The sequence below is a fragment of the Lepidochelys olivacea genome, assembly GCF_965140295.1.
Source record: "Lepidochelys olivacea isolate rLepOli2 genome assembly, chromosome: 7".
NCBI classification, from domain to species: domain Eukaryota; kingdom Metazoa; phylum Chordata; order Testudines; family Cheloniidae; genus Lepidochelys; species Lepidochelys olivacea.
Window position 1 is genome coordinate 4,637,313 of NC_140417.1, and position 27,996 is coordinate 4,665,308.

The following is a 27,996-nucleotide window of genomic DNA, read 5'->3' on the forward strand; positions in this document are numbered from 1 at the left end:
AGCATAACTAAACATTCTGTGTACTCACAGTAAGGGACAAGCTGTAGTTTATTCCAGTCACAATGGGCCAGGGTTTGCTACCATCGCTCACACTAAATAATACCTTACTTCTTGAATTGCCCAGGAAGAGTAAGGTACGATTCCGGGTGAGCTAGGGTGGTAGAATCTGCCCCTTAGTAAGCAACGTTAAACAGGGACACGGAAATTGCTGTTCTTACCTGTTTATGTTGGGCCAGATCCCAAAGTCCTTATTCAGTTTTCTACTCACTCCTTACTCACAAAAACTCCCACTGGAGTCATTGGGCTTTTTGTCAGAGTGAAAAGTGAGTTAGGGCTTCCCGGTTGGCCCACAGTATTTATATTATGCGAATATTTTAAAATATCTAGACCAGATTCTGATTAGAGTTACACCAGTGTAAATCCGGAACACCTCCATCAGAGTGAAACTGAAATTAGAATACAGCCCTTTCTCTCTCGAAGTCCAGATACATGACACTTATGTATTCTACACCTAGTAACAAACAGGTTTTGGAGCTTAGCGATCAATAAGGGATTGAACCTGCAATTGTTACACATGCTGAGTAACATAGGTAGCCTCAGTGATGCCCATGGAACTACTCACAGGAGTAAGCCCTAGTGGGTGCGAGTAAGGGTTGTAGTCCCAGGCACTACTGAGTGAGAACAGTTATTCTGTAGCTAGCGTTAACAGGAGTTCCTTTCAATCAGTTCACAATTGAGGTTGGAAATATTGGCCCTTAAGAGGTATTTTCAGCTGAGAAATCTGGTCAATGGTATGCAGCTGTGGCATTTCCTCCATGGAGGGCACAGTGGGACCACACTGGGTGATATTCATCAGTATATGCCTATTTTAAACTGTTATGGATGGATCATAAAGACAGCTGTAGTTACAAACACAACAACGGAACAAAATTGGTGGTCTCATATCTAAAGCCTCGTCGCTGAATGCAATAAAGACAAGGCTATATGCAGGAATTGTCTTTTATGGGATCATTTAAAACATTTACTGCCTCTGTTTGGTTGCAGTCTGTGTGAGTGGCTGCATTGTCTGATACTCAGAAACTATTGTGTAAGTCATAGACATTTTGTATTCATGAGAACGGCAAATGGGTGAGGTGTTAAAGTGATTTAGTTCAATTGGCTGCTGGCTGGATGACTGAGCAGGAATATTGAGGCATTTAACAATGTTGATGGTATTCAGGACAAACATTTATCCTCCAGAGAGTAGAATTTGATCAGAATGATCAAATGCGACTCAGTCTTCTCAATTATTTATGAATTGAGCCCCCAGTGCTATTCATCACAGCTGGGTTTGACACCATTTAATTATTCAAAATAATCAGCTACACATCTGTAAACTTGATCTGACTTAATATGGGCTTTGCTTCAGCTGTCTCACAGTCATTGCTATTAACAAACGTTGGACAGCTTCCACCTGTGTTTTCGGCAGAGGAAAACACTGCGGTGTTAGCCCTTTTCTTCCCTTCGTACTGGAACTCCCCTCTGTGACTGCTGCCCCACGGTAGCTCGTCAGGAGAGAGAGCCAATTAGTTCTCTTCTTGGGAGTTCACAGTCTCCTATGAAGGGAATTAATTTTCTTTGTGGAGTACTTACTCCCTAGGCCAAATCCTGCTCTCTGCCCTGGTGTATATCTGGAGTAATTCCTTTAAAGTCAGTATAGTTACTCCAAATTTATACTGATGTAAGAGAGAACAGAATTTGGCCCAGGTTTCCTTAAGAACAAGTAAAAATGGAATCTCTTCTCCTGAAAGAGAGGTGGAATGATCATCTTGAAAAGATAATGGGTTGATGCAGTTGTGGCATAAGGTCCTTTTGTGGCATAAGGTCTCTTGTTGACTCATGAAGGGACCTGATTCTCCTTAGACATCAGTGGAATTGCTCGTGATTTACACTGGTGTGAGAGGATAAGGAGGGTGGGGTGGTTCGATAAGAACACAGGGTAATATTTTCAGAAGCACCTAAGTGACTTAGAAGTCTTAAGTCCCATTTTCAGAAGTGGCTTTGTGTCTTAGGAGCCTATATCTCATTGACAGTCAGAGTGATTCAGCCTCCTTAGTGTCTAAGTCATGTCTAAACATGGGACTCATGTTCTTAAGTCACTTAGGTGTTTTTGAAAACTTTACCTTCTGCTGGAAAATGAAATTGGAAAAAGAGAAAACAGGAGCCTGGACTCTGAAATAGTTGTACCCCGCACAGGAAAAAGAGTAAGTTTTGCAAAGAGAGACAGCCCTCTTCGTGGATGGGGACATTTGAGTGTGAGAGGAGGTCCCGGAGTAGCTTCAAAAATTCTGCAGTAGGAAGTTTTTCCCCTTTGTGTCTTTGTGAAATAAACTGAAGAGGGAAATGAGCATGCTGGGAACACTTGAGGTCCGCCCTGTGTAGAAGGCACAAGTTGTGTTATGTTTGATTAATCTTTTTGGTATAAATCCTCTCCTGTGTTTTTGGGAGCTTGCCTTGAGTTGTATTGGGAGCTTCCTTATATGAGGAGCATTCCTTTGGAAGCAAAGTGTCCCAATACTCAAAATTGCCTCTCTCTTAAAATGAGCTGTAATTACATTGAAATATTTTGTGAATATGCTTGGGGAGCATTTTATGTGAAAGAAGAAAAGGACTTTGAACTCACAAGCTTCCCTGGAAGGTAGATCCAAAGTACATCCATATTCCCAACAGGGAATCATACTGCAAGTCGACGCTTTATTGTCTAGTTAGCTAGTCTTTCTTACGTAGAGAGAATGGTTAAGGTTAACCTTGAGAACAATAAATTTATTATTTTTGAAGTAACTAGAAATTAAAGTCCAGAATCTGATTGACCAACAAAACAGCCTTTTAAACTGATGCCCACAGTGGATGGTTGTCCATGGTGCTTTCTGAACCTCCTCTTGAACTTTCTAAAGTAGGATTTCTGGTCTTGCTCCAATTCTGAAGAATATAAATGAATAAAATTCCTGTGAAATCCAATGGGATGCAAAGCCCTTGTTGCATTGCTACTTAAGAAACCGCTCCAGCACCTTTTCCCTATGGCACAGACGTCCTAGATTGCATCTGGTCCATTGTGTCTACACTGCATCTTTGGAGTAGGATTTGGGTGCCCCATACCCCATGTACCTTGCAGCAATGCTCTGTGGTATGCTGCCAGGGATTTTGGGAGGTGCTTCTGCAAGTATGTAAATCAGCAGGCCATTCCAGCCCACTCGGGGGTGGGGGGAAAAAGGAGCCCAATCAGACTCTCTGGGGTGTTGCTGGATTTGGCCCTGAGAGCTCCTGTATATATGAGGCAATAGATAGCTCTCTGCCTCCTCCTAGAGTGAAGCTCCTTCTCCCACAAGGGACCTTCTCTTTCTATCCTCAGTTGGGCCTATTACTAGAGTAAGACAGTGAGTTTTGTTAGCATAGCTGTGTCCTTTGGCTCTAAGAAAGGGATATTAGATCAGGAAGTCTCCAAAGAGCCAGCTATGAATTTTTATAGCATAATACACTATTTGGATTTCATAGATAATTTTATTTGCCACCTCCAGTTCTTTAGTGGGTGGGTCAGCCCTGCTGCTGGAAAGATTAGATTGGGTAAATGTAAACTTCTCAGGCCTGTCTGCTGCCGGTAGACACATGGGGATGGTGATTCACTGCCAATTTGGAGTCTGAGCAGGCCAGCTGAACTGAAGGCAGCCTGTCCACCTCCCTCGCCACATAAATTGAAAATATCTTTATGCTCTAGTGACACCTTCTCAGAAAGCTCTGAAATATAAGAAAACAGCATAAATCCATATCTTTTGAGATGTGGCACAGATCTGCTAACTTTGTCCTTGCAGCTGTTGCAGTTTGGGTGTCACTGAATCTTTATTATACGGTGATCCATAATGTTTCTGAAGAGCTCTGTTGAAGATTGAGAAATCCCTGTGTTCCCAAACTTTTCCTGATGTCAATGGGAGTTAGACACCTAACTGTCTTTGAGGATCTGGCCCTAAGGCCTAGTCTACACTAGAAGAGGTTTGCCAGGATAACTATGCTAGGATAATTGTATCGGCACACCCTCCTATCGTAGACACAGCCAAAGACAGGATTTTGCTGGTAGACTTGCATCGACGCTAGGGCTTTTGCCAGTATAAAAATGTCATTAAAGAGAAAAAATCACACTCCTAACTAATATTTCTATACCAGCAAAAGTTTTAAGTGTAGACCTGGCCAAAAGCTGCTACAGTCAAGGATTAACATTTTAATATCCCAGTCTGTGCATTTCCATATTGTATTGATCTTCTTAGGGATAGACTGGAAAGACCAAAGATGCAGGTACTGTGATGCTACCTGATGGAGGAGAATCCATATTCCATCATAGACTCTTCCTGAAATCCAATATTCTCGTTACCTAGTTTGAATGTTTAACCCCAGGAAACAGTTTTTGTAAATTCACAAACAAAATTCAAGGGAAACAGTACAGAAGGGTAGCCCAAATCCTGGACTTTCTCTTACTAATTGTGTATATTATGGTAGCACCTGAACGCCTTGATCCAGATGAGGGCCCCATTGTGTTCAGCGCTGTACAAACAGGCGGGTTGACCTGCTCCTAAGAGCTCATGCGCTAATGAAAGAGAAAATGCAACAAGCAAATGTAACGAGACAGTGAATGTGAGGATGGTTGTCTCACTGCCTATTATCACTTCTATATTAGCTTGTGTAGTTTGTTTTGTCCCTGCTTCTGTATAGACTATCCCCAACCACCCCTCTGTCTAATGTTATTGAAGGATTTATACCTGTGCTAGATTCTTAAAACAGTCTATGCTATACCTATTGCTAGATTCTTGCAAGCTACTGTGTGAGTATCAATACGTCCTCTTAGCCTTTGCCGGGATAAGGCAGGACCCGCTGCAAGAATTACAAAAAGTTGGCAGACAAGAGTCCTATGATTTTGGGGCAATGATAAAAATGATCTTAGTGATGAATGAACTCGTTGCTTTCATCCTCAACATACCAAAATAATTTTCAAACATAACTACTGATCTTTTTTTATATATGCCTGTAAATAAAGCTCCTTTAATCTACTCACGTAGCCTCCCGATCGTTGTTCATATGCCTAAAAATCTCCTGATGATAGGAAGGCAACTGACCTGAAATAATGGGAGACATGTAATGCCCACAGAATTCAAGTCAAAAGACTGGGTTCACAATCAGCCATTCCAGTGAAACTTTTCGCTCATTAGTTCACGTTACCAGATATGTAGCGATTCGATTTTACGCTTAAATTTTGTGAAAATTCTTTGAGGTTAAAAAAACTAATCTGTAACTTGTTTCGGAAAGGCAATGAAAATGAGTCATTAAACCTTGGTATATTAATTCCCAATTACTATTTGCGTGGACCACATAATTAAAAGCTAAACTAGCCATTATAGCACTGAATATAACATTTCTTACAGTAAGTAACGGTTGATTGAACCCAGATACTTTGGGTTCTTGAGTTGTCAATAAGTTAAAAAGGACACAACAAGAGAATTATCCATTGATCTTCAAACACTAGTGTGTTCTGAGACGTTAAACATCAAAGACACCAGTACATTAGCTAGACTGAATTAAATTAAATAAAAAGAGACGGAGGAGAATTTTTAAAAAATGCTCCAGACCCCATTGATCACAATAAGCCAACAAGAATCCTTTCAGCTAAAACCTGAAGTTCTTACTCCTTACACAGTCAAACTGATAGTGGAGTTTACCTGAGTGAAAACACAGAGTAAGGATGTCAGGATTTATTTGGCCCCAAATTAATGGTGTTTTACATAGAGCAGCAGAATAATGTAGGCATTAGAACCTGCAGAATGGGCATTTTGAGAGGATAAGTAACTAGAGTCCTACTGTATCTACCTACATCATCTCCTGTCTCGTCGACTGCAACCTTTTGTCCCTGGCCTCTGCGACACCCACAACATCTCATGAGAAATGTAGCTGCTAAGATCATCTATGCTGCCTGCCATTCTGAGAATGTCACACTCCTTTTCGATTCTCCACTGGATTTTCCACCCCATTTTAGGTTTCTTATTCTCTCCTTCAAGGCCTTTCATCACTGTGCTCCTACCTACATTTCTGATGCTATCTCTTACCATGTCTTCCCTTCCACTGGCTCTGTCAGCCCTGATCTCCTCATCTCATCTGTGTACTTCTCAGACAACTGGTTTTGTACTTTTTCCCACACTGCCCCTTCTGCAGGGAACACCCTCCCTGAACTAGTTCATAAGGCAACTGTCCTCCTTAAAACACTTCCTCAAGATCCATTTCTACCGTGAATCCTGTAGGAAGTTAGCCATCTAAGCGGGACATTTAGAGAGAAATGATCATTATATTTTTAGAAACAGTTGATTTTTTTATCCCTTTGCCACGTGTTTCCTGAGACTGCCAGCTCTTTGAGGCAGGGACTGTGTCTCGCTATATGTTGGAAAACACATGAATGCTACTGTAATGAAAATAATAATAATGACTGTCCCATGCTGCTGGTGTGACTGAGGCAGCTTAGGGAAACTTGTGCCAGAAGAAGAGTTCCTATTGTAGAGAAAGAACCAGAGCTCTTGTAGTCTTTCAGTGACACCAGTGCTATTCCTTGGGAATATCGGGTCTTTGTTTGGTGGCCTATGGGAGACAAACTGATGTCCTCAGTCCAGTTCTTAGAGGAGGATGCCCACATCACAAAACCCCAATCACACTCTCAGCAGACAGGGCCTGGAGACTACACTGCCCTCTCTCCTTTAACCTATCCCATAAGAAAAAAAAGTCGTGGCATATTGGCAGGAAGGTGGTGTCGGGGAGTTTTGCCTCTAGGGGTTATTTGTACCCTGGATAGGCAGAGGACTTCAGTCTCCATTTTGTTTAGTTCAAAGGCAGTAACATTCTCTTCAAGTTTTAAGTGTTAAGAAAAGACATCTTCAAATAATCAGCTCTCACTGTGTCAGACCTCTTGTTCCATGGCCATGTTTGTCACCAGCTTATGCATGACCTCACCTCTCTACTAACTTTTTGTTAGCCATCTGGGAGCATAGTGTGGTTAAGAAAATAGTCACTTCACTTCCCAACTCAGAGATACTCACAGTTCTTCGCCACTCCTTTTGGTTCATGGCATGGTTTGTAGGTTTTGGAGTTCCAGTTCTTTTCTCTTCAGACATCTCTTGACACAGTCTTTCCATCGTACACTTGGTCTTCCGCATCCTTCTTGCTGTCCTCTTCTTCCAATGCTTTCTTTGCTGGTCATTCTTCTCCCATTTTTATCGCATCTCCAGTCCACCTCAAATATGTGCTCTCCAGCCCATCCATCACTGAGAGTCCCATGTTAATCTTTTCTCTAATTTCTACCGTGTGCACTGTGACTACCCTCCACTTGCCTGCCATTCACCACACTTACCTGTATCTTCTTTTCTTCCATCTCTGTAAGACCCGCCATTTCCAAACCATAGAGCAGGCAGGGACAAACACACGCAGCATATGCTTTTCCTTTCTGTTTGTTACTTAACTGCCAGTCCCACAGAACTCCTGCCATTCGGGTTCTTCTTTTCAATTCTGCAGATCTTTCTCAGGTGGCACTAGGAGTACTTCCCAAGTGCACAAGTTCCTTTTCTGATTCAGCTTCTCTCCTGAATCTTCAATGAGTACTTCTTCAGCCACCTTTCCTACTTGCATAACTTCAGTTTTCTTTCTGTGTTACCTTCAAACCATGATTTTCAGCCAGAGATGCCCACTCTGATACCATATTTATCAGTTTCTCTTTCCTGTCAGCCAAAAGGGCCAAACCATCCGTATACATTAGTTTTCTCTGTCTCCCCGCAGGCTTGTTTCTCCTACTAATTAACTCCATAACTAGGGTGAAGAGAAGTGGACTCACCATCTGCCTTGTCTCAGTTCCACAGTCACCTCAAAACGCGCTGAAATTCCATGTATTGTTAGCTCTTGGCCAGCTTAGCTCTTGGCCCTCGATACAGCTCCTCTATCATCTCCACTTCTTCAAGTCTCCCTCCCATCCACCCATCTCAATATTCCAAACATCAGCTCCTGCAGAACCAACTCATATGCTTTCTCAAGATCCATAAAAGCTACATAGCAGTAATATTCTCCATTTATCGTTCTTTCACACTTCTGTCTCATTGCAAATATTGTGTTTATACTACGCCTTTGCTGCCGAAAGCCATGTTGCTCCTCTTCTTTATTTTCCTCCACCTTGCACCTCAACCATGCCTCCAAAACTTTCTCAAGGACTTTGAGACGCTGACTTAACAGGTGATGCCCCGATAAGTGTTTGGATTATTTGCATTACCCTTACCCTTCCGAAGAGGTACTATCAATCCCATTCTCCTGTCATCTGATATCCTTGCCTGATCCCAGCAAACCCATAGTCATCTGTGAAGCCACTTTGCTCCAGTATGTCCAACTCCCTTGATCATATCATCTTGACCGGTCTTCATCTCCTTCGGTGCTGCTTCTGCCTCCTCTACTGCGATCGATACCTTTTGAGGTTTCTCCATAATTGTTGGTGGTGCTTGCATTTGCAACTCCTTCTTCTCATTTAGCAGCCTTTGGCAATTTTTTTTTTGTACTTCAACCACCTCTTTAGGGTTAGTCACCACACAGTTCCCGTCCTTCACACACAGATTTCTTCAAATCTTGTATTTCATTGTTTCTCTCTTTTAACAACCCCCAAACCAATTTCCTGCTATCATCTTCTCCAGCTTTCTGTATAATTCCTCCCAAGCATCCACTCTTGCCTTGGCAACTGCCTTCTTAGCCTCTTTTTTTGCCTGTTTGTATGAATTTTGTATTCTCATTATCATGACCTGCTGCCTCAAACTCTTTGAATAATTCTTTATTCTTTTTAACTTCTCTTATAGATGTGACTTCCACCACCAGCTTGTTCTCTGAAAGTGCCTCATCTCTGCCTCATGTTACTTCCAATGGCTTAATGACTTCACTGTTGTTGGCAAAGCATGAAAGCCTTCCTTTACTTTTTGGCAGAACTCTTCCTTTCTCCCCCTCTCCCTCTTACAAAACCACCAATGCAATTTCTTCCTCAATTTCATCTTCTTTCCTGTTATCTCAAATTGCCGTCAGATTTTAGCTATTAATACCTTACCTTGTTCTGGCACATATTCACTCAGTGTAACCTTTATAGCTTTCACCTTTTTCATGTGTTTCTCTTCTTATCAAAATATTGTCTACTTGGGTTTTACTTTTTCTGCTGTAGAATGTCACCGTGTGGGATTCTCTTATTTTCAAACCATGTATTCACCACTGAAAATCCGTAGAACAAACATCACTCAACCCACTTCTCTCCTTCTGCATTTCTTTTATCAAAGCCAAATTTACCCACCACCCCTTTCATGGACAGCAAGTTCATATCACCCCCAACCACTAACAAGATGATACTGTCACTCATAACCACAAACTCTGCTAGCTCATTGCTAATGCTCTTCTTCTCTTCCATCGGTCGATCTCATTGCACAGCATATGCTGACATCACACATAACCCTACTCTCTGTCATCAGCCATAGTGCTGTCAGTCGGTCTCTTCTTTCTACCCTCATGACACCCTGAGCAATCTCTGGGGTCACAATAGTAGCTACTCCATTCATTTTCTTTTTCCTCCAGGCCAAAAAATGTTAAATCCACCTTTCAAGATTTTACTTTTGCATCCACACCACCTAATTTCCTGGAGACATAGTATATGGATTTTCCTTCCAGTCATTGCCATCTCTCCTGACCTACCTGTTAGTGAACCTACATTCCACGCTGCAATTTCCAGGTCTTGCCTAATGTGTTGCTGTTGCCTGCAAGAGGGCACATCAGCTATCCCCGATGTGGTAGCAGGTTTTAAATGACTGGAGCATGAAGAATCCATAATACACGAAGAACCTAGGAACTAAGTAGCCCACTGGTACTGGCCACTTTGCTGGCCCCATGGCGGTTTTCATTCAGAGTTTACCTTCTCAATCAGCTGCCATCCAAAGCTTCCAAGCCTGATCCACCCAAATCTGAGAGGTTTCAGAGTGGCAGCCGGCTTAGTCTGTATCCGCAAAAAGAAAAGGAGTACTTGTGGCACCTTAGAGACTAACCAATTTATTTGAGCATAAGCTTTCGTGAGCTACAGCTCACTTCATCGGATGCATTCAGTGGAAAATAGAGTGGGGAGATTTATATACACAGAGAACATGAAACAATGGGTGTTACCGTACACATTGTAACCAGAGTGATCACTTAAGGTGAGCTATTACCAGCAGGAGAGCTGGGGGGGGCGGAGATCTTTTGTAGTGATAATCAAGGTGGGCCATTTCCAGCAGTTGACAAGAACGTATGAGGAACGGTGTGGGGGGAGGGGAATAAACATGGGGAAATAGTTTTGCTTTGTGTAATGACCCATCCACTCCCAGTCTTTATTCAAGCCTAAGTTAATTGTATCCAGTTTGCAAATTAATTCCAATTCAGCAGTGTCTCATTGGAGTCTGTTTTTGAAGTTTTTTTGTTGAAGAATTGCCACTTTTAGGTCTGTAATCGAGTGACCAAAGAGATTGAAGTGTTCTCCGACTGGTTTTTGAATGTTATAACTCTTGACGTCTGATTTGTGTCCATTTTATTCTTTTACGTAGAGACTGTCTGGTTTGGCCAATGTCCATGGCAGAGGGGCATTGCTGGCACATGATGGCATATATCACATTGGTGGATGTATTGGTAGATAATCTGAGCGCCATTTCCACCTCTCGGGGCAAAAAGCTGCCCTACCCTCAACACTTGTCTGCCAAGTTAGCCACTGGCACTTTTTAGGGTTGATCACTTATACCACTCAGTCCCCAGAGCTGTATTTGCCACTCAGTGAGTGTTAACCCCCTCTACCATAAGGAGATTACGATTGGAAATTTCCCATTTCCGGAGCTGAGGCTATAGTGGCATTATTCCAACTCCTCCAGTACTTTTAAGGGAAACATAAAAAAGGTTAATTAAAGTGATTAACCTTATAAATCATTCCCTTCTGGAAAAATCCTATAGAAGTTAATAGAAAGTGATACATTTACAATGCAGTATTTAAATCATCATGGAGAATTCCTTAGCAAGGATATAATTCTCTATTAAATTCGACAGCTCTTTAGAGTACTCTCTGTAGAACACTATTGGATTCTTCTCTATTAAATTCTGCAGGAGTTTTCTGTAAATGTTGGGACACTAATAACCGTTTTTAAAAGGTTCGTAATGAACATAAAGAATTTAAAAAAAATGATGAGTGCCATACAATCATAGAGGAATGACACGATCTAGAAGTCTAAAATGCAACAAAAAGGATCATCAGTTTTCCAACTGTGGTTTAGACTGAACTGATGTTTCCTATTGTATAACCAGAGCACTGGAAGTGAGCATACTCCTCCCGTCTTCTGCATACTGGCGCTGCAAGGCAGAATTAGAAAAAGTGCACACATTCATATGAAAAATTCTTTTCCTTGCTAGAAATGAAATTCTGTCCATTTAAACCAGCTGATGATTCAGCCGGATTTCTTTGTCTTTGCTGAGATCATCCCCTTGACTGTAGTATGTTCCTCCCTATGGAAAAGCAAGAAAGGCAACTGTTCACTGGGGAGCGCCTTGTGAATATAAAGCCACAAAATGTACTTGGATTTAGAATACTTTGCGCTTTTAAAATGGAAATGCTGTGGAAAATATCAGAATTACTATGCAACCCCTTTGTGAAATGTCTGCATAATTCTGAACTCTGTTACATCTGCTGTTTGTATAGCATTTCTCTTGATAATTTTCTCTGTCACTTAGCTCCTATCTTTGTAGCAGCTGTGCACTGCTAATGACTTCCTTTACTAGGCAGGTTCTATACGGTGGTTTTTTAAGCCTCTAGTACAAATTAATTTGGCACCCCATAACCTTGGGGAGAATTGGGTTTTGGGAAGGGATTTCTTGGGCCCACAAAAATCTTTATAAACATAGTTTCTTCCACAAGTATTTATACAAACATGCATTGAACTATTTTCAAAAAGTGTGGAAAGAAATGGAATAACAATGTTAATGCTAAGATGCTAAGCTCTTAACTTTGTCATTAGGATCTTTTTTCTGGATGTAAAAGAGTGGTAACATTTTGAGATTGTGATTAAGCACATGAAAGAAAGTCTACCTTGAACGTGATATTGCCTATGAGTTAATTGGTTTAAATATCATCCCAGATTAGGACAGGGACATGTCAGACTGGCGAAGTCTGCAAGACATCCTCTGAAACCTTGTAACTCTTTAGCTGAATCTGGCAGAAGGCAAATCTCTGCTATGCTAATGCTGTGAGGAGAAGACACCCACTCTGCTGTTTTAACAGACCCACATTGTATGGTGTAATTGTGCGTGCTAGAATTATGCTGAGAACTGAAAGTCAGTAGGAGTCAGGCACCTAAACTACTTAGATATTTTTGTAAACTCCAGTAGGCAGCTCTCTGCATTTTGAGGCACATAAATCCCTTTGTACCTCTTACCCTTGTTATGTTATATAAATGAGATGAATTGCCTAAATATATGGACCTAAACATGGATAACATTACATTTTTCTTTCAAAAAAATTGTTTTTACTCTTCAGTCATTGCCATCAGTTGTATTTAATGTACTTTTCATAAACATCAGATCTAGTTTTAAAAAATTAGATTGAAGTCATTCCTGTGCAAAAAGCTAACAAATGACCACTACATCACTTACATTCCTTTAAAGCCATATTTTGACGGCAACATAAATGGGTACACAGTAGGGCTGGTCAAAAATTTTCTAATTAAATTATATTTTGGACTACATCTCCCGTGATGCACCATGGCCAGTGACTCCTATGACACACCCCTTCTCGTCAAGAGAGTAGAAACTGGTGCATCCTGGGAGATGTAGGCTGTCTAGAAAGCTCAGCTGACAGAGGAGAAAAGCACGTAAACTATGACTTCTATAGAGTGACCAGACAGCAAATGTGAAAAATCAGGACGGGGGTGGAGGGTAATAGGAGCCTATATAAGAAAAAGACCCAAAAATTGGGACTGTCCCTATAAAACTGGGACATCTGATCACCCTAGACTTCTATCAGTGGTGCCATTTTGAATTGAAATATTTTTTGAAAACTAAATTTGTCAACATTTTCTGTGGGGGAGAGAAAACCCTAATCCGACCAGCTCTAGTCCATAGGCCTTTCACTGATCTTTGCAGAGGGGTGAATTCTACCCATTCAGGAGATCTGATTCTGTAATCAGAGACCAGGACTCAGTTAACATCCCTGATTTGAACAGAATGTGTCTTACTGGACTACATTAAAAGATTACAAGAATTACATTAAAAGATTAAAATAAATCAAACAATTAAAATTTGATGTTTAAACATGTTTGCAAAGAGCTGTTGTTGTAAAATGAGACAAACAATGTTTTTGTATTTATGTATTTTCCGTCTGAATAATTTTGTCACTAGGAAGTGCAACGCTGTACAGCCGACATGAACATCACAGCAGAACATTCCAATCACCCAGATAACAAGCACAAGAACAGATACATCAACATTTTAGCATGTGAGTAAGCATTTACAGTAAATACAGTACATAAATTGTACAAGGCCCTCTGTTCTAAGAAGGTCAGTGCATGAGAGGAAAACCCAGGTTGCTTAAAATTAATTTTAATCAGAGAGGGACAGCAATTGACAATTACAATTCTAGTCTTGTTGAAGTCTATATGAGTTTTGCGATTGACTTCAATGGGGCCAGGGTTTCACCCACACTTTTTATTGGGAAAACGTTGACAGTTAGGTGTTAGATATTGTAAGTTTAGCTTACAAAAGTAGCAGTCCTGCATAAGACAATGCAACTGAATAATTAAGATCAAATTACTGGCAGAACTCTATATGCTAATCTGAAAAACGACTTAAGGGAGATGTGTGGTGGATCAAAGTGTTTTATTGATGATCCTTGGGATTCATTTATCTTCCCAAATATGCTAAAGCTGAGATTGGTATGTCTGTCACATTTCAAACTGCTCCACGAGAGAGAGCGACTTGGACAAACAATGACCTTCTTAGCACATTGCAGGTCTCTCTCATCATCCTTCGGAGAATTGCAAAGCTGAAGTCTGTTTCAGGACTGCAAATTATTCTGAGTCTGAGCTGGGAGGTGGAATAACTTTCTCTGTTGTCATCTCTCATGTAGAACTGATGGGAGATTGGCAGTCAACACATATTGTATAACAGTACTGAATTCCTGCTCCTGTAAAGGGAACAATGCAGAGTTTTGCACTCAAGAACACCAAACGCAAATGGGACAAATCCAGCATGATTTTAATTGTATAAAAAATACAACCCTCTGACTTACATCCTCCGAGAGAGAGGATGGCCCAGTGGTTAGGGTGGGTCTTGGAAGACACCATGGGAGTGGAGAGACCTTACAGGCACTCAGATACTACGGGTTTCAGAGTAACAGCCGTGTTAGTCTGTATTAGCAAAAAGAAAAGGAGTACTTGCGGCACCTTAGAGACTAACCAATTTATTTGAGCATAAGCTTTCGTGAGCTACAGCTCACTTCATCGGATGCATACTGTGGAAACTGCAGAAGACATTATATACACAGAGACCATGAAACAATACCTCCTCCCATCCCACTCTCCTGCTGGTAATAGCTTATCTAAAGTGATCGCTCTCCTTACAATGTGTATGATAATCAAGTTGGGCCATTTCCAGCACAAATCCAGGTTTTCTCACCCTCCGCCCCCACACACACAAACTCACTCTCCTGCTGGTAATAGCCCATCCAAAGTAACCACTCTCTTTACAATTTTCAGAGTAACAGCCGTGTTAGTCTATATTCGCAAAAAGAAAAGGAGTACTTGTGGCACCTTAGAGACTAACCAATTTATTTGAGCATCCCCCCCCACCCCCATGAGGTGAGAAAACCTGGATTTGTGCTGGAAATGGCCCACCTTGATTATCATGCACACTGTAGGGAGAGTGGTCACTTTGGATAAGCTATTACCAGCAGGAGAGTGAGTTTGTGTGTGTGGTTTTTGGAAAAGGGAGGGAGGGGGTTAGAAAACCTGGATTTGTGCTGGAAATGGCCCACCTTGATTATCATACACATTGTAAAGAGAGTGGTCACTTTGGATGGGCTATTACCAGCAGGAGAGTGAGTTTGTATGTGGGGGGGGGGGGTGGCGGAGGGTGAGAAAACCTGGATTTTTGTGCTGGAAATGGCCCAACTTGATTATCATACACATTGTAAGGAGAGTGATCACTTTAGATAAGCTATTACCAGCAGGAGAGTGGGATGGGAGGAGGTATTGTTTCATGGTCTCTGTGTATATAATGTCTTCTGTAGTTTCCACAGTATGCATCCAATGAAGTGAGCTGTAGCTCACGAAAGCTTATGCTCAAATAAATTGGTTAGTCCCTAAGGTGCCACAAGTACTCCTTTTCTTTTTTCAGATACTACGGTAAGGGGGCGGTCCTTCAATAGGTCCCCCTACTCCTAACGCACCTACTCCTCCTTCTTAAAGGGACGCTGTCACATACTAAAAAAAAAAAAAAAAACCACCCCCCATTTGTGTACAGCCCAGGGTTGTGATCCTGCAATCAGATCCATGAGAGCAGATCCTTCCCTTTCCATCACCGTAAAGTCAGTTTCCACAGATTATGTGCAGGCAAAGTGAATATCACCCATAAATAGCTAGGAAATAGGATGGTTTACCTGCATTATTTTTAATGTACTTTCCCTTCGTGCTTCTCTGCTGTTTTTTCTCATAGATGATCACAGTAGGGTGAAACTAAGGCCTTCTCCAGGAAAAGATTCTAAGCACAGTGACTACATTAATGCTAATTATGTTGATGTAAGTTGTTTGAATATTTTTTCTCCTCTCTCATTGTAATACATTCATAAAAGGGGATATCTATCCAATTGCTCCTTATGAAGTGTTTGTGTTTTCTGACTTCCCCTGGACTCCTGCTACAAACTCCTCAAATATTCAGAACAGGAAAGGCACCTCTCTTTGTTACCTGTAAATTATTAATACATCTGCCTTGCTGCTGCTTTCATCTTACTTTGCATTTTGGTTTTCTTTGAAGGGTTACAACAAAGCAAAAGCCTATATTGCTACCCAGGGACCTTTAAAGTCTACATTTGAAGATTTCTGGAGAATGATTTGGGAACAAAATACTGGAATCATTATCATGATTACAAACCTCGTGGAAAAAGGAAGAGTAAGGGACTATGTAGCTTGTTAATGGCTACCCTTTTCTATTTAATATAGTGAATTAAATCCTGCCTTCTGATTCATGAATGGGCAGAATTTGACCCATTAGCTTTAAATACACAAATAACGTCTTGCTATATAGTGTGTAAATACCAGAGCGGAGATACAAATTACTAGGCATGATTTTTTACCCTTTCTAATAAACTTTAAATACGTTTTTAATAAAACCAAAATGACCCCAAGCCATCTAATTCTCCCTTTATTCAGAGAAAATGTGATCAGTACTGGCCAACGGAGAATAGCGAGGAATACGGCAACATTATAGTCACATTGAAGAGCACAAAGGTACATGCCTGCTACACCGTCCGCCGTTTCACAGTCAGGAACACAAAAATGAAAAAGGTGAGTGAGCCCCCTCTGTTCATGTTAATTTCCTGTATGGCTTGTTAAGTGAAAGCATCATGCCAGCAAAGCCAAGGGGTCTTGCCTGCTATGTGTACAACTTTCAGTAGCTGGCTGGTGAGAAATAACTACGTGAAACTTGGGTTACTGGATATCTGGCAAGAGCATTTACACTGCATTGCCTGTACCCACAGTGGGGAGCTGTGCAGTGTTTCTTCTCCATCGGGGGAGTTCTCATGGCTATTGTTTTCCCCGCTCTCCTGTGCATTTCTTGCCAGGGACTCTGTCTGCATCAAACAAGAGGCAGAGCCTGGGGAGCAGGGGCACGTCTCCATTTTAGTCTCAGCTGACACATGCTTGTTTGAACATGTTGATAGAGTCTGAAGAAGTTCCAAGCCTGCCCTTTCCTAATATTTATCTCCTTGTTGGGTACGTTTTACATACAGGGTCAGAAAGGAAACCCCAAAGGGCGACAGAACGAGCGAACGGTTATTCAGTATCACTATACACAGTGGCCTGACATGGGAGTGCCAGAATACGCTCTGCCTGTGCTGACCTTTGTGAGGAGATCTTCAGCCGCCAGGACCCCGGAAATGGGACCCGTGCTTGTACACTGCAGGTACGGCACCTCTGGTTAACTAGGGCATGGAAAGCACACCTGGGACGCAACAGGTAATGTAGGTGGGTTCTTATTAACAAGCAAATACAACAGATGATTAACACAACAGATGATTAACACAACAATTCAAAGCAAAATGAAACTCATCTCAGTGCAAAGCCTTTGAACCACTTCATCCAAGCAGTGATGCATCAGTCTTCTGCAAGGTGCCTACACAGGGGGGAATTTCAGATGCAAACAAAGGTGCTGGCAAAGCACATGCACAATTCCACATACGAGCTGTTTGCACTAGACATTTCTAAGGTTTGTTTAGAAAATTCCAGCCACCCAACCAGGGAGTAACGATACCGTGTTGCTCTAGGCTGACCAGTCATGCTCTGTGAATAAAGATTAACGAATAATCAAAGACCTAGTTAAGGAATTAGTTTGCAAACCAGCCATGGTCTGAAAGATGTTAGCGTTGATTGTATGGCAAACAGTTCTTGGGAAATAGTCTGGTCGCAGATAAGATAATAGTCTCGACCAGCCGATCGAGAGACGTGATCGTTCCCCTCTATTCGACACTGGTGAGGCCTCATCTGGAGTACTGTGTCCAGTTTTGGGCCCCACACGACAAGAAGGATGTGGAAAAATTGGAAAGAGTCCAGCGGAGGGCAACAAAAATGATGCGGGGACTGGAACACATGATTTATGAGGAGAGGCTGAGGGAACTGGGGATGTTTAGTCTATGGAAGAGAAGAGTCAGGGGGGATTTGATAGCTGCTTTCAACTACCTGAAAGGGGGCTCCAAAGAGGATGGCTCTAGACTGTTCTCAGTGGTAGCTGATGACAGAACAAGGAGTAATGGTCTCAAGTTGCAGTGCGGGAGATTTAAGTCGGATATTAGGAAAAACTTTTTCACTAGGAGGGTGGTGAAACACTGGAATGCGTTACCTAAGGAGGTGGTAGAATCTCCTTCCTTAGAAGTTTTTAAGGTCAGGCTTGACAAAGCCCTGTCTGGGATGATTTAGTTGGGGATTGGTCCTGCTTTCAGCAGGGAGTTGGACTAGATGACCTCCTGAGGTCCCTTCCAGCCCTGATATTCTATGATTCTATGATAATTTTCATACAGGAAAAGCAAGTAAATTCTGTGGCTACGTTATTTGCTATGAATAGAACACCCAGTGCTAGCAATGGGGGAGCTCTCCCAGATGTTAAGGTCAGAATAACCATCGTATGACCATAATGGTCATCTAGTCTGACTTCCTGCATAGAGTTTCACCTGCAATGACTGGTGTTAGCACTTACACTCAGCAGGGGGCATCGCTGCAGTTGTCCTCAGAAGGAAGCTAGGGAGGGAAAAGGAAACAAACATTTGGAAACATAGCTAAAATAAGCACACATTTTCATGTGATTAAAATCCTAGAATGCATGTAACATGTTATTTAAGGGCTTTAATGATCAGGAGGGTCAAGGTGTTCTAATAAAATTTGGGGACAGAAATGTAGGAACTCTGTTTTGCCATTGCTAACATTTAATTTCATACAGCGGAATTATCAGGGTTTCTTTCCTGTCCTTTGCAGTGCTGGTGTGGGCAGAACGGGGACCTACATTGTGATAGACAGCATGCTGCAGCAGATAAAAGACAAAAGCACAGTTAACGTCCTGGGTTTCCTGAAACACATCAGGACACAGCGCAACTACCTCGTTCAAACAGAGGTAAAGGCTGGAGTGATACTGAATTCAAAGCAGTGTTCGTTTTTATGATGCGATCAAAAAGGAAATAGGTTTTTCAGTTACCTCTCTCTCAATGTGGAATACGTTTCAGCTGGCGTTTTGGTGACTTGGAATGTCTTTTTTCAAGACCAGAAACTTTTGATCCCTCCCTTGACTTCTTAAGTGTTGTTGAGATTATACTCGTGAATGTATACTCCAGTCTGAGCAGTATTTATAGAGTGAGCTTGCTGTAAAAAGGAAATGTAACTATTTCCTTCAGTGTGCTGTCCGCCTTCATTTATGACTCTGCTCCGTGTAATTGTCTCCTAACTCTTAAACTGCTTGCTCTGGCCTTTCTAGGAGCAGTACATTTTTATTCATGATGCCTTGCTGGAAGCCATCCTTGGGAAGGAGACTGAAGTATCTGCAAACCAGCTGCATAGTTATGTTAACACCATTCTTATACCTGGAATAGGAGGAAAGACACGACTAGAGAAACAATTCAAGGTAAAGGTTTATCAGGCATCAGGAGTGATTTCACCCCCACAGCTCCCGATCTTTTATCACATGGAGAGTCTTTGCTATCATATCTAATCGGCAGAACTAGAGGAACCTGAACCAAAACGCTGGGTCCAAGCACCCCTGAATTTTGGGCAAGTTTCAGATTGAACACCCTTAGTTACAGTGATGTAAATCAGGACTAATGCTATTGAAGTCAATGGAGTTATACTAGGGTAAAACTGGTGTGAAGAGAGAGTTGGGCACTCATTTGAACTATGCTGCTGACCCCTCATTCTGTAAGGAGCTTGAACCAAAATGGTGAATCCAAACACTCCTTAGATTTGATTAGTTTTCGATCTAGATCAGGATCCAAACTTGGTGTCTCAGACCCATCTCCAGTTAAAACAAATGGAAATGGTTGTTGTTAGCACAATTAAAAATGTCAGTATTGTACATACGGGATAAATTAGTTTTCTTGAGACTCTAAAAAAAAACCCAGCTGTTACAGCTGTCGCTTTTCCAGGAATACATTACAGATAATTTTCATCATTTAAAAAGTTTGCTGTTTTCCCACATTTAAGAATTAAAAGCCTCCAGCCATTTAAGATTTTCTGATTACATTTTAGATACACATTTAAAACTACTTTGTGTTACTGTGTGTCGTTAGGTGAATCTGTGCAGACCCTGTTTTCACAGATAAACTCCCTCAGACAAATACCAGCTAAAGACATGAACTCGTTAAACAAATTAAACCAGGTGCCAAATGATTCAAAAAGTGAATAGCCCATTTCCTGAATTCCCTGGTGAGACTCTGGGTTTCTGTAGCATTCAGGTGCTTAACAACCAAATAAAAAAAATTGCACGAGGAGAAAAAAATCAGCACAGAAAAATGTTGAGATTTTTTCCAAGTGGTAAATAATAACTATAAAAATGTTTTTTAGAGAGTGATGGCAACAAATTCAGAAATACTGAAGGGTATGTCTACAATGCAGTACAACAACCGCAGCTGGCCCAGGTCAGCTGACTCAGGGTCATGGGGCTTGGGTTTCGGGGCTATAAATTATTGTGTGGACATTTGGGCTTGGGCTGGAGCCTGGGTTCTGGGACCCTCCCTGCTTGCACTGTCTCAGATCCCAGACTACAGCATGAGTCCAAATGTCTACACTGCAATTTTATAGCCCCACAAGCCTGAGTCAGCTGACCGGGGCCAGCTGCAGGTGGTTTATTTTTTAGTGTAGACATACCCTAAGTGTCTTAGCCACCTAAGTCCCATTTTAAAAAGTGACTTAGATGCTTAGAAGCCTATGTCCCAATGAGACTCCTAAGGGCCAGATGTATAAAGGGATGAAAGCACCTAAAAAAGCACATAGGCACCTACTGCGATTTACCAAAACACTTCAGTAAGTTAGGTACCAGTAAGTTAGGAGCTTTTGAAATTGGGACTTTAGCTCCTAAAGGTATGTCTACACTAGGACAGCAGGTGAAGCATAGACACCGCATGCCCAGCTAGCACGGGTGTAAACAGCAGTGTAGACAGTGAGGTATGGCTTAGGCAAGTAGCATGCCCTACACCTGAACCCTAGGATTTACATCCTGCACTGCTCTCTATTTTTAGCAGTGTAATGTCTCCCTGCCAGAGCTTGTCCTCACCATAGTGAAAGGCTCCGGCAGCAGGAAAAGGCTCTGGTAGGGGGAGCAGCTTCTTTCCCCACTGTCTCTCCCCACTGGAGCCTTTCGCTGCTGCATGTAGCTACAGAGTGCAGTGACAAGGGTGGACACAGCTGCCTTTCTCGCCGATGCAGCCGATGAAGTGAGCTGTAGCTCATGAAAGCTCATGCTCAAATAAATTGGTTAGTCTCTAAGGTGCCACAAGTCCTCCTGTTCTTTTTGCGAATACAGACTAACACGGCTGCTACTCTGAAACCAACGTAAGTGTAGACCAGGCCTACGTCACTTTTATATGTTTGAAAATTTTGCCCTGGGTGAATATTGGCAGCTCTTTGATGTTACTTAGAGGTTTGGAATATCAGTAGAGAAGGATTAATTGGCAAATGGGGGACACAGCACTTGGTTCTGGAGTGAGAGTTCTGAGCGAAGGGGGAAAGCTTTGTCTTATAGGGTTTTTTTTTCTTTTTTAAATGGTGGCTGTTTCAAGATGTTCAGAGGTTTGTAATAGCCCTGATGGGGATGGGATAGTGCAGGTCTGGTAATCAAGGATGCTAAATGGTATTTTATCACAAGGTTCTGCAGTTTGTCCCAAGGTACAACCGTTTATCACGTGGCTAGAACCTCCACACAGTGGAGGATTAGCCACTGGGCCAACAGGGTCTGTGCTCAGGAGCCCCAGCCAATTGGGGACCCCTGGAAAAATGGGCACTGCCCCGACCCACTCTGCCTGTCCGGCGCTCCTGCTGGAGAGCGGGGTCACGGCACCGGGGCTTGCCCTGCTACCCCCACGCCCAGACCCCGATCTGCAGCAGGAACGGGAAGGGGCCTGCAGGCAAAAGGGGTGAAGCGGGGCCCCCACTTGCTCTGGCCCAGGGCCCCACAATAGCGTAATCTGCCTCTGCCTCTACATACATGTAGAGAGCCAAATCGATCGTTAGGCAGAATATACCAGTGCCTCCCCATTTAATTTAATGCCCATTGTGTATCTGATCGAGGGATCTCTTTAATGAGATTGCTAAACTGCTATTCTCTTGTTGATATTTTAATGAATAGAGCTGGTCAAAAATTTTCAACCAGAATCTTTTCCAGCTAAAAAATGGGGTTTTGTTGAATATAAAATCACATGAAAATGTTGTCAGCTAAATTTTGAATTTTTTTTAGTGAGAAATTTCAAAACTTTTCATTTCAGTTTTTGAGAATTTGAAATTTTAATGTTCCCCTTCTTCTTTCCTTTTTTGCCACTCAAAGCAATAAAATTAATAATGTACAGGTTTTATTCCATTTTTCCCATGCACTTTTTACCTTTTTCCCCACTCTGCAAAATTTCAAATCTTCGCCATCTCTGGGAAAAATTACAGAAGAGTAAAAAGAAACTCTGGCACTCTGAAACTTCCAAAGTTGAGGAAGTTTTGAAAAGTTAGAGTGGGAAAAGGAAAAATAGAGGAAAAAAATTGAAAGAAAAAACAAAACAATACCCTTCAGCATCATTCATTCTATTGCTTTAGCTGGCAAAATAAATAAAAAAGGAGAAAAGGGAGAAAATAAAAAATTGAAATTTTTTTTAAAAATTGTTTTTTCAAAAACCAAATCAAAACATAGTTTTTAATCAAAATGTAAGTGAAATATTCATTTAATTTTGTTTAGAAATTTTCCCACAAAAAATTTAAAATGAAAATTTTTCATTTGAAATTATTTTTGTGGCGGGGAAAAACAAGGTTTAGGACCAGCTCCAATATTGACAACATACTTTTGCTTCCAACAGCATCGACCCATTGTAATTACTCTTGATATAATAACTGTGTAACATCAGAAGCGCTGCTCTCAGAGGAGGATAATGGTACAAAAGGAGTGCAGTGTATCTGCACAATTTTCTTTCCCTTTTGTCTTTCCTTTTCCATAAGGTACATCAAACTTCAAATGCCTCCGGGGTATTTCATCCTGCAGAAGCAGATATAAGGAGCTTGATTGTCCACTGGGCTGGAGCAGAGCTCCGGCTCAGCGGAGAGTTGGCACTGACAAAATACCAGTCACCATTCCCTGATTTTTCACCACCTGGTCCCAGCACAAATTAAAGCTGCTTTGACTTCTCCCTGTGGAGAATTAGGCATAAAGGAGCCTCGATCTGCCACTCCCTCTGTCCTCCCCCTGACCGCCTGCTTCACATTCCCTACCTCCCCTTATACTGAGCAGTGGAGTTCTGGTCCAGAAAGTCCAGAGCCACCTTCACCAGATTTGCACTAGCGGTGATTTTCCCCACACAGGGGGATACTCCAGGACAAATCTCCTGCCACCTCAGCTTCATTCTGTGCCACAGAAGCGGCACAAAGAGAACCTGGCAGACTGCAGAAGGTGCCCCAAGATGGCTGGTTTCAGCTGGAAGCATTTTGGGCTCACAATAGGCCACAGCAGTAAATAAACTTCCTTAGGCATGAGCTTGTTTCAATTTAAAAAGGGAGAGAGAGACAGAGGCTTGCTTTTGTTGTTTTTTTTTTCCCTGAGACCTGCTACTGGGCTAAACATCCCTGCAGGGCTTCAGAATAAATTGTCAAAAGTAACTAAATCTAGACTGTTCTGTGAAAATCAACTTGGAATGGAATTTCATGTTGATATGTGCCAAAGCTGAGATCTGTGGAGACCTTAGTATCCAATAAGCATTCATATATTTTATGAAGAAGATGATTCCTATTGGCATTTTGAGTACTTTAAGCAAATCTGACCATACAGCTTGTTCTTCCAGTGGTGTATTTTTCTAGGAGCTGCCAAGGAAAAACTTTCCTCTTCATTTTGAGGGCTATGAGAACTTCGTCAAACCAGTTTCTACTTATTTTCTTTCAGCTGGTTACTCAGTGTAATGCTAAATATGTGGAATGCTTCAGTGCTCAGAAAGACTGCAACAAAGAGAAGAACAGAAACTCATCAGTTGTGCCATGTAAGATCAACTCTTTGGTTTGATTATTGCTTAGCGTAACTTTTTGTGTTGAATTCTGTTGGTTATGCATGAAGAGGCGTAGCTGCCAGGAAGGAGAATGGTTGTGTTTTGTTCAGCCAAAGATATCTTGTCTTTAGAAATTACTATGGTGAAACTGAGCAAAAGGACCTGGTGATGGTGTCAGCATAATGCATTGTCCAAGCAAAATGTTAATCTGAAGAGTTCAAGTTTTTGAATAATTATATGGGGTGGGGTGGGGCAGAATTTTTATCTAGGAAATCACAGTAATGCAATCATGTTTGCATCTCTGTACTCGGATAATATCTCGCAATGCAATTGAAGTTGATTGTTTGGTAGTGTTGCTACTCTGCGTAAATTACCACATTTGGATGGCTCAGTAAGTAGCACAGTATCAAGCACTCCCCAAAAAAACTGGGGGACTTTGAATATAAACTACATTTCTTCGGAGGAAACAGAATGTGTTGAGGGAGTTATGTATGTCCTTGGGTGACTAATCAACAGGGATTGCCTCAGCTGTGGAGACAGCTGCCTGCTTGCCCCAAGGTCAGCGAAATGGTCATAAAGCAATGCTGGAAAAAGACGGGAGAAGCAAAATAAATCAGATGGTTTTGTGTGCAACTGGAGGCAAATAGAACACTGTAGTCAAGAATTATCTGAAATCCCCTGCCATCACTGTATAGGCTGTTATTTGATCATTCAGCCTGCTGTGAAAATCTTTGCTATAGTAAAATCTGATTCCTGAAATTACTTCGTCCTTTTAGGAATATTGTACAACTTTTCATTTTATATTCTGCTTTGGCTGGCAATGCTTTATCACAGTTAAAGTGCGGGCCTGCTGCTGGGGGAGATGGGATTTGTGTTAGATCTGATTTGTTAAAGTCATCTCAGAAATTCATGCTTTCTGCACCATGCCATGACCAGACTGTGATCATTTTTTTCATCTTATAGCTGAACGTGCTAGGGTGGGTCTCGCGCCACTGCCTGGAATGAAGGGAACTGATTACATTAATGCCTCTTATATCATGGTGAGAAAGTCAGCACTTAAATATAGAGCAAAATCAACTGAAAGGTGCTAAGTACCAGATTCCTACAATTGTCTTAATTTTGCATATAATGATTGAGTATAAAAGATGAAGTTTTAACACATTTCATAATGTAAAACTTTCAACTATCTTTAATAAAATATCATTGTCTAAAATATTTAAATTATGCAAAGCATTTTTATGGAATGAATTTTTCCATTACATGCACTCAAATAAATATTGGCATTAAGAGTAAATGAAAACAGCAGGGACTCTGAGAAGTGGAAATGTACTCAGAGTGAAAATGGTTTGTGTAGAAATATTAATAATAGCACAGGAAAAAATTAAAGTTGTTCAGAATGTTTTCAGCTGTAGTCAAAACATTATCTGTTCCTATAAATAAAATGTCAGGCTTTAAAAGTACTCGGTGCAATAAGGGACGGTGTGGTTTTGTCTTTGCTTTATAAGGGTTACTACAGGAGCAATGAGTTCATCATAACCCAGCATCCTCTTCCACATACAACTAAAGACTTCTGGCGAATGATCTGGGATCACAATGCACAGATCATTGTCATGCTGCCAGACAACCAGAGCTTGGTAAGTTAAACACTTAACTATGTATGTACTATACTTCAATTATTGAGCATAGCAGGGTGCAGGAATTGGGTCACTCATGCAGGCTGGTTATGTTTCCATTGAAAATATAGCTAATTTTGAGCCATATACTTAAATCTGGGTTCATGCAGCAAGCTTGTTACTGTCAACCATGTCGTTGCTCTCTTTCAAATCATAGTATCCTCCTGTAGGTGAAAGGTAACCTCAACTAGTGTATCCTGCCTGGACTGAATTCCTAATGCACTGAAGGAAATCATACAGCTTCCTCAGAGCAGAGCAAAAATGATAGTTTAAGACTCTGTGCTATGTGTTTGTGGCCCATGTGATGGAAAGGATGGGAACAATGAAGTTATTCATTTGCCGGGGGCTAAGGTTAAGGACAGCAAGTGGTAACAGAGACAAGAGTGTAGTTATTAGTTTGCTCGGGGGGACCTAAGGTTAAGGAGATCAAAGAGAGGATAAATACATTATTTCTGATTGAAGGGGAAAGCAGTTGTGGTTGTATATGGGGATATAAATGGAAATAAAAGAGAGGGAGAATTGAAGTGTTGGAGGTGAGACAGGTGAAGGGTTAATGATAGCTTTCAGGTTAACCGGCATATGCTGAAGAAGAAGGAGTGCTGAAAGGCATTAAGGTCTGAACAGTTGATTTTTCTCATATGTGCCTGACTAAAGTGTGGCTGAGAATGATAGGGAAATAATGGTATTCGTTACAAGAAAAGAGTGGTTGTGAGGGCTGCTATGTTTATATTCTTCCTTAGTGCGGTGAGATTAAAGGGATCAGCAGGAATTCCCAGGGAAAGAGCGTTCAGATAAGCACTATCAAGTCAAAAAGAATTGATGAAAAGAGAGAGTGTCTGGTGAAAATGAAGCAATGCTGCTGAACAGTTCTGATTATGATATAACTGGGAGAGGTGACACTTGGCTTGATAGGAAAATACCTTGGAAGGCAAATCATCTTGGAAGGACACATAGTGCCAGATTCTGCCTCTGTTGTGTTGAGGGTGGTGGGGGTTGCCCTGGAAACAGGCGCCGGAATTTGGCACAAACTTTGTGACATGTTTAATGTCAATGTGGGTGAAGCTGAACATACAGAGCTGAAAGAAAGATGACAATGCAGACTGACTACTGTGTCTGAGTGAGTTTAGTCTGAGGAAGAAGGGTGAAATTACTACGGAACAATCAATGATATTAGGGACTGTTTGAATATCGTTCTGTAGACTGAAGGCAACCTTTCGAGAAGCACCTGAGTGACGGGAGCCTAAGTCCCGTTTTCAAAACAGACATAAGCACTTGGAAGCCTAAGTATCATTGAAAGTCTTGCCCTGGGCCACAGAGGGAGAAAATCGATTCATAGCTGCAGAGGATAATGGTTCATGTTTTTTTCAGAAGGAAAAACAATTTGCCTGATCTTGTCCTCGGAGACACAGGCAAGCAATGCCATGTAGTATGTTAAATTAGCTTCTGTGCTTATGATGGTGTGTGCCATACGTCCCTGAATCCAAGAACAGGCACGGCCCTTGGGTCTACTATTCCTTCCATCCTTTGGATCAGTGACTTAGGGTGCACAGTTGTTTTTCAAAAACCATTTTCTTGATAGTATAATCTACAGCTGGTTATTATTAAAAGTACTGAAACTCTTAATCCTTTTTTCCCCATCACTGTGCTCTTTTTATTTAGAATTTACCCTTGCTTCTTCCGTAGACGGTTTTTGCTGTAGCCTAAAGTTTACAGAGAATTAAGCTGACCTGCTGTTTTCCTCAGGGTTAGGAATGTTTGGGTTTCTTTTTCTCAGTTCATGAAATTTCAACACCTAGATATGACAACTTACAGTGTTCTGATCCAAAGCACAATAAAGTCAGTCAGAATCTCTCCCCTGACAGTATCAGGTTTGGATGAGACCAAGATAGATAGGAATTAAAGACAATAGCAAACAATTTCTAAAGTTCACTGCGTGTTTCTAAACAGGTACCTGACCTGACTGCAAAAGAAAGGGAGTAATGTACTGGGTAGACAGCAGGTGGTGTAGTCTGGGAAAGCTTGTGTCTACATAAAGGTTAAGTGTAAGTTAACTAAAATAACCATTTCCCTCTGAAACCAATTAAAAAGCAGACTTGCACTATTTGGGAGGCACAGGAAGGATTACTTGAGGCTTGCTGACTACTATAATAAATCTCTTTTAGACTCAAACAGTTTTAAGGATCACTTTCTGGTCATATCTATCTATCAAATCAGTTTTTGGATCCACTGGATTTTTCAGTCATGTGTAAAATAAGCTATTTGGAGGACTGCGGT

The 27,996-nt window shown here is 41.5% G+C and overlaps 1 protein-coding gene across 7 annotated transcripts in view; it reads left to right on the plus strand.

Annotated features, from left to right (window-relative positions):
- The window catches only part of PTPRG (protein tyrosine phosphatase receptor type G), a 621,815-nt gene that overhangs the window by 580,804 nt on the left and 13,015 nt on the right, over positions 1–27,996 (plus strand). For all 7 annotated transcript variants that reach the window (XM_084635116.1, XM_084635117.1, XM_084635121.1 and 4 more), the window contains 10 exons: positions 13,471–13,567; positions 15,784–15,866; positions 16,102–16,236; positions 16,497–16,631; positions 17,078–17,250; positions 18,813–18,948; positions 19,306–19,452; positions 23,950–24,043; positions 25,013–25,089; positions 25,555–25,683. In XM_084635116.1, the coding sequence (XP_084491242.1) occupies positions 13,471–13,567; positions 15,784–15,866; positions 16,102–16,236; positions 16,497–16,631; positions 17,078–17,250; positions 18,813–18,948; positions 19,306–19,452; positions 23,950–24,043; positions 25,013–25,089; positions 25,555–25,683 (1,206 nt within the window). The remainder of the gene's footprint in view (positions 1–13,470; positions 13,568–15,783; positions 15,867–16,101; positions 16,237–16,496; positions 16,632–17,077; positions 17,251–18,812; positions 18,949–19,305; positions 19,453–23,949; positions 24,044–25,012; positions 25,090–25,554; positions 25,684–27,996) is intronic.